The 6,929-nt window shown below is 51.8% G+C and overlaps 1 protein-coding gene across 3 annotated transcripts in view; it reads right to left on the bottom strand.

Moving 5' to 3' along the window:
- Positions 1 to 1,301: 1,301 nt before the first annotated feature.
- Positions 1,302 to 6,929, bottom strand: part of TOM1L2 (target of myb1 like 2 membrane trafficking protein) — a 56,329-nt gene continuing 50,701 nt past the window's right edge. For all 3 annotated transcript variants that reach the window (XM_039731806.1, XM_039731807.1, XM_039731808.1), the window contains one exon: positions 1,302 to 6,597. In XM_039731806.1, the coding sequence (XP_039587740.1) occupies positions 6,449 to 6,597 (149 nt within the window). In that variant the 3' untranslated portion in view covers positions 1,302 to 6,448. The remainder of the gene's footprint in view (positions 6,598 to 6,929) is intronic.

The following is a 6,929-nucleotide window of genomic DNA, read 5'->3' as shown; positions in this document are numbered from 1 at the left end:
CCACTGCCCCTCCTGCACAGCGCTGGACATTTCTGACCCGATGCTTTTTGTGTGATTCTGCCCTGTCAGGGCAGCAGCAGCTCCACACCTTTCCCAACAGATCCAGGCCAGGAGCCTCCCTGTATCCCACATTGAGCCAGGCACATGATCAGTGAGGGGTAAACAAGTTGGGGCAGGGCTGTTGAATGCTAATATGTAGCTACAGGGAGGGGAAACCCTGTAGCTATTGCAGCTATTCCACACCCCCTTCCCCAGATTTGAACACCCAGCGTGGATCTCCACGTGCAGAACGAGGGCACCATTCTGCCAGCCTGGTTCGGTTTTGGCCAATGCCACTTCTCTGGGGTTCCTAAGCTGGTGCTCTTCCTTCTCTGCCCATCAAACCCACCATCCATCCCCCATTCCCAAATCCCCCACTCCCACAGCCCCTGTTCCCACTGCCCCTCCTGCACAGCGCTGGACATTTCTGACCCGATGCTTTTTGTGTGATTCTGCCCTGTCAGGGCAGCAGCTGCTCCACACCTTTCCCAACAGATCCAGGCCAGGAGCCTCCCTGTATCCCACATTGAGCCAGGCACATGATCAGTGAGGGGTAAACAAGTTGGGGCAGGGCTGTTGAATGCTAATATGTAGCTACAGGGAGGGGAAACCCTGTAGCTATTGCAGCTATTCCACACCCCCTTCCCCAGATTTGAACACCCAGCGTGGATCTCCACGTGCAGAACGAGGGCACCATTCTGCCAGCCTGGTTCGGTTTTGGCCAATGCCACTTCTCTGGGGTTCCTAAGCTGGTGCTCTTCCTTCTCTGCCCATCAAACCCACCATCAGAATGGGGATGTTGGAACAAATTCCAGATGATGAGTCAGGAAAGTGGCCCTTGGATGGGCTGGGAACATCACCCATCTCTTTGCAGGTCACCAGAGGGGTGACCCAGCTGCCCTCCAAGGACTGTCAGTTAAGCCCAGCCAGGTGGGCAGATATCCCACCGAGCACCCAGGATGTCACCCCTGCATCTGCCTGGTGCCACCCTCAAAAGATGTGCCAGAATTTAGTGGGACATGAATTTAGCACTGCTGGCACATGAATTCAGCACTGAGGGCAGCACGAGCCATACAATGACACCAAGAGCAACTGCTGGGGACAAGCCTTCCCCCAGTGACAACACCCAGGTTCTGTCTCCTGGAGGAGAACGAGGACTCCCAGTTTTGGCATCTGGTGGGTACCCAAGGGCTGCACATGTCCCCTGTGTCCCATGTGCCAAGCGAGTCCCCAACTGAGAGACAGACAACAGCACCCCCAGCTCACACTAATAGTGTATTTATTGGAATATCTCACATGCAGGAACCAAGGAGATGATTTCTGGAGCAAGTTAAACAATGGCAGATTAATACAGTTGTCTTGTCCTTAACAGAAACACTTTCTACTTGAATACAGTGATGTTTTAGTGTTGGGTTTCTCTGCTTCTTGTGTATTTTGTTTCTCTTTACATAGTCAATCTCTTTAAACAGTTATGTCCCCTCTCTCCCCCTACCCCATTCCCAAACAAAAAAATATCCAGTATCTTCAGTAAATAAATATTATCCACTTTTATCTGGAAAGCCTACAGCTGTAATATACAGAGAAGCTATGACACAGGTTACGTTTGTAGGGTTAACAACAGCTCATAGGACCATGTAGGGGATGAGGAGCTCGTACTCATAAAAACACGGAGCAGGGTGGGAATTTTGGAGTAGTGCATTTGCCACGGGCTAAAGAGAACCAGCACCAGAGCTCGGTGCTGCTCAAGGCCAGCTGGCTCTTGGTGACACAGAGCCTCACCTCTCTGCTGGTGAGGAGGAGGGGTGTGGAAGCTGTGGTTGGGATGGATGGCTGGGAGGTGCTCTGGGGGCACCTCGTCTCCTGGGCTGGTGGGAGCCCACAGCAGCGCAAGGGTTAACTCCAACACAGCTCTAAATCCACTCACTGCTTCACTATTTCCATAAAAATAACTGTTCTGAGCTGTTTTTTTCCAGAGGAGGCTCTGCAAGGCTTGTGGTCAGCCCTGAGGAGGTAAACAATGACGGAGCTGCATGGGGATGGACAGGAATGGAGATAGCACAAGCAGTTCCCACTCCAGGGCTCCCAGCTGCCACAGGAGACTCAACAACTCACTGGCTGAAACAGAGTGTTGGAAATCCATCTTGTTTGCTCTCCTGGGCTGCACATCCTGTTCCTGTAGGTGACACCAGGAGAGCAGGGCACAGAGGAGCAGGGACAGGCTGTGCTGGCTGGGAGCTCCTGCATGGAGGGACCATCACCCCCTGCCCTGGGCCTGAAACCACAGCCCGGATCTGTTCTTCCACCACTGGAGGGAAACATCTCGCCACCACAGCCAGCTCCCAGTCCTCCATTTCCAAGTGGAAACAGCCAATGTATCCCATCAAAAAATGCTGAATGAAGTCAAACAAACAGAAATCCTCACCAAAAAAATCCTTCAGCTTGGAGGTGCAAGACCAGCCCTGGGAATGGCAGAGCTGGTTTGGTCAGCACACCCCAGGGATGGCGGTGTGATAATCAGAAGGGAAAAGGTATGTTGGAGGCTACGTGAGGGTCCCAGTAAGGACCAGTCTCAGCGTTTATGCTGTTCCCTTTAAGAGACACCGTGCTATGTTTTTATGAGCAGTTCCCCTATGAGCCTTACCTACACCCTAAACACCCTAAATGTCTGTACAGCACATTGTTATCTATTACACCTGCTGAAGACGCAGCTGAAAGCTACACAGAACAATTAAAAAAAACCCAAAACCCAAAGGATACATTTAAATAGAAACCATTGATTCCTTACATCTCAGCACATGAAGAGTTAACAGAAGAGGTTAAAAAACACACTGGAAAGAAAACATATAGACAAAATAAATATTTTAACCTAGAACAGGGCGCGATTAGACCTTACAAAGGACCCCGAGAATAATTTAGTGTCATTGAGTGTCAAGCTGTGATTCCTAGTATGCCTAGAAAGCGCTGGGATGTTATTTCTTATGGAAAGTGGATCAGGCTGCAGCTCCATCCCTGTTCTCCCAAGCACTGGAGCCACGCGAGTCCTCTGCCCACTTGCACAGAGGAAGCACTTAAGAATGAAAGCAGAGGAAGGATAAATGGAGAAGTTGGTCCCCTGAAGTGAAAAACCCCTTTTCCCTTTGCCTCAAACAGTTCTCACTGCTCCGGTTTTCAGCAGACCACAAGAGGACAGGGAAGATGAGAGATCCTGATACAGGACATTTGGGAAGCTCTAGCGTAGCTCTTGTATTTGTTAAAGAAGGTTTGGGCTAAGCCACCTGCTCTGCCACACTCTGTTCCCTTTGGTGCTTCCAGCCCTGAGAGCCAAGTGTGGATTTGGGCTCCAGATCCATCCCGGGTCTTTCCAAAAGTACATTTCCTCCCTAGGAAGGCATCTCCTGGGAGCTGCCCTACTTCCAGCAAAGCCACCACTTGTGCTGGTGGCACCTGCCACTCCCTGCAATCACTGCCACGGCTTTCCAGAGGATAATGTGGAGTGTCAGCAGGGACCTCGGGTTGCCTGGGGCTGCACACAGCAGCAGAGCCCCCTGAGCTCTGCCAACACACGCTCTGTACTTTCCCCCCAGCTCCAGCCTTCTCATTCCACCTCCTTTCCTCCCAGCTGGAGAGAGCAATCACCGACAGCTCTGCAGAATCTTCCAGAAAGGGACCAGATTCTCCCTAAAGCAACACCTTGGAGGTCCCAGGACAGGTTTAGTGTGACAGAAAAAAGCATTAAATGCACTCTCCCCCAGCACCTTTTGGCTGAGGGGTGGGGGATGCAGGGCCAGCTGCAGCAGTGGCACGCTGGGGGGCTCGGTGACAGTGACATCCGTGCCACTCTGCACCATCTGACAGTGTCCCCATGCCTGAGCAATGCGATTATCTCCTCTGGCTTGGCAGGGAAGCTGGATTAACATGCTTAGAATCACCTGATGTGGCCATTTACAGGGTCAATGTGCTTCAAGGATTTAGAAGAGAAAATACACACTTAAACACCCACGGAGCTTTCTGCATTGACAGGAATACCAGCAATTCATTCTGGGCTGGCAAGACTGCTCGGGCCATCACCAGGCGCCGTCTGAAATCAAATCAGTGTTGCCAAAGAAGTTTCCTCAGGTTTCTGGGAGCTGGTGGCCACATCTGACATGTTGCAGCAAGCTGGCAGTGCCAATCCCTGAGCGTTGGGCTCACCTTGTGTTGAGCAGTGAGGGCAGTGGGTGAGAGCAGGAGTGTGCAGTGCAGCCAAGGCAGACTGTTCCATCAGCCACGGAGAAGATGGAATGGGAGAAAGCCTCTGCAGACCCACACAGAAGGGCTTCAACTGGAGAGAGAGCCAGCAAGTGGGGAGAAAAGCTTGATGCCAAAGTTATCTCCATCCTTAAACTGGTTTTGCCTGTCCATTTGTAAGCTGTGCTACACACAGCAGTGATGAGGTGTCACGTCAGCACAGAGGGGTGGCAGGACAGCCCTGCCTGGGCCCAGCTACATATGGAGGGATGCTGGAAGAGGCTACAGGCAGGGCAGGACAGAGAAGACGATGAGCAGGGAGAGCACAGAGTGAAACCTGACCTGGGACAGCCTGGAAATCCTGCACCAAACAACATTTCCCTTCAAAGATTAATGTGTCCGCTGTCAAAGTCCATCAGCGCTGCAATCAGGCATTTGGTAACAGGCTTTGTGTGTCACAACGTCCCAAAGGGGGTGGTCCTCAGAGAGTATGGTATAGGCTGATAAAATGCTGTGCTCAGATAAAAGCTTCTATCACTTGGCCTAGAACAACTTTCAAGAGAGCTTGACACACATCAGCATCCTGGGAAGCTCAGACATGTCAGGTCAGAAGGAGGTTGCCTAAGCCAAGGAACACCCTGAGGAAGAGGGGTTGGAGCCTGCTGCCTGCACGGGCTTTTAGCTGATAAAGTGCCTCTCTGTCAGGATGGGAGATTCTCCTGCCATGCACTGCTCAGCTCTCTCTTTGATCCTGCCATCCTGCACCACTGGCTTCCTCCCAAGGAACGCGCTGGGGGACGCGGCGATGGCTGGAGCCGCCTGCTCCAGCTCTGCCTGTCAGCCCAGCAAGGCAGGCACACATGCTGGAATCCCTTCTGGCAGCCCCAGAGGAGCAGGAATCCTGGCCATGCCTCTGGCAAGCAAGGGAATATGTTTGTTTGCACAGAGACTGCAGCCCCGTAGGAGCCGGGAGTTAATGAAGGGCAGAGGGATCAAAGGACATTCCAAAAATTACAAATAGCACGCTCACAATCATTTCAACACTTTCTCGGGCCTAAAACTGGAAGGAAATGAGTTTTACCTCCAGCACAGCCTGGCACAGCTAATCCCTCCATGGTAACCACTTTCCTCAGCATTCCATACAAACCTCTGAGGTTTGCTCCTTTCCTCATCCCTACCCCCAAGAGCCAGCATATCCTACCAGGCATGGCAGGGAATCCAGGAAGCTCAGTTCACACCCAATCCATGAGCAAGTCCCATCCATCTGCACGGATGTTTACACCAAATGCAGAGCTTTAGAGTTACCAAAGAAGGAATCTAAGGTAAGGAGAAAATAACCAAGCTATTTTATAAAAGGCAAACATACCAGGAAAACTCCTGTGTGAGAATGGTCTCCCAAAGAGTGAGGTGCTTCCTGTGCCATTGCTACAGCATCCATTTAGCCCAGCATTTTCCATCCTTATCAACTGCCAGAGCTACTGGACATGGCCAACAGACTGCTTCAAATTAGAGCAAGCCCAGATAAAACACAAGGCAAAAAATACCCTGTGAGATTTAGAAATGAAAAGCCACAGAAAGTGGGGAAAAGCGACCACCATATGGTACCAGGAGATGTGTGAGTGGGAGAGTAAAGGATTTTAACTTGTGAAGCACATGTTGAAAGGGGAACAGTTGTTCCTTGCTGTCGAATCCAACACGAAAGCCAATACATTAACATTTTATCTAAAAATAAAGACACACTCCTCCTGAACATTCCAGCTCAGTCAATTACATGCTGATTGACAGAGCCGTCTACTTGGCAGGACCTGCCTACAGAAGAGGATGATCCCTACATAAATTGAAGGGCAAGGCTGCTCTCTTCCCCCTGGGCTTTTGTTTCAGCCCAGTGTGACGTACTCGTGCATTCTGAAGGGGTTTTCAGCATCAAGAGCTGGTTTTGTGCAGCTGGGACAGGAAGGAGGGGATTAAGCGAGTGCTGGAGAACCGTGGTCTGGCAGGAATAGTGTTGGATTTAAATAGAAAGAGTCAGCTTGTGGGGGTGGATCATTTGGGGAGGGAGGGAAGGAGAAGCAAACTATGGAATGGGGAGGACGGGAGTCGTTGTTAGCCAAGGACTGCGGGAGGGCGGAGTGGCCGTGAGGCGACATTCGCCGGCGGGAGGGAGGGCGGCTCCGCGCCACCTTCACAGTGCAAAGAGGGCGTCCTCCGAGCGCTCCTGCTTTTTCCTGCTGGAAGGATTTGTCGGAGGGGTGGGGGCTTCCACAGGAGGGGATGGCAGATTGGGAACCATCTCCGCCGCTTTGGCTCGCTCTTCTAAAAATTTGTCAAACTCTGCAATGTAAAAACAGAAGGGAGACCGGTAAGAAGGGGGCCGTGGGTTTGGCCCCGGGGACAGAGGTTGGCAGGGGATGAAATTCCAGGGCCTGGCATCCTGTCGGGCTGTGTTTGCAGGCACAAATACTGGTACAGCCTGACTTCCTCGGGAAAGGGTTCAGCCGTCCTTGGAGACACCCGAGCTCAGGCAGCAGCTGGAATCAAACCCACACTGTGCCACCGGCTGTGACAGAACCAGGGAAACATCATTCCAAAGGGCTGAGCAGCTTGGGGACACATTCCTGCTGGCACAAACACAGAGCACAGCCAAGGGAGATGGCAGGGAAGCA

The sequence above is a fragment of the Passer montanus genome, unplaced genomic scaffold (genome assembly GCF_014805655.1).
Source record: "Passer montanus isolate IOZ18808 unplaced genomic scaffold, ASM1480565v1 scaffold8, whole genome shotgun sequence".
Taxonomy (NCBI): domain Eukaryota; kingdom Metazoa; phylum Chordata; class Aves; order Passeriformes; family Passeridae; genus Passer; species Passer montanus.
Note: the sequence above shows the minus strand (reverse complement) of the source record. Positions and strands in the feature narration are given on the sequence as shown.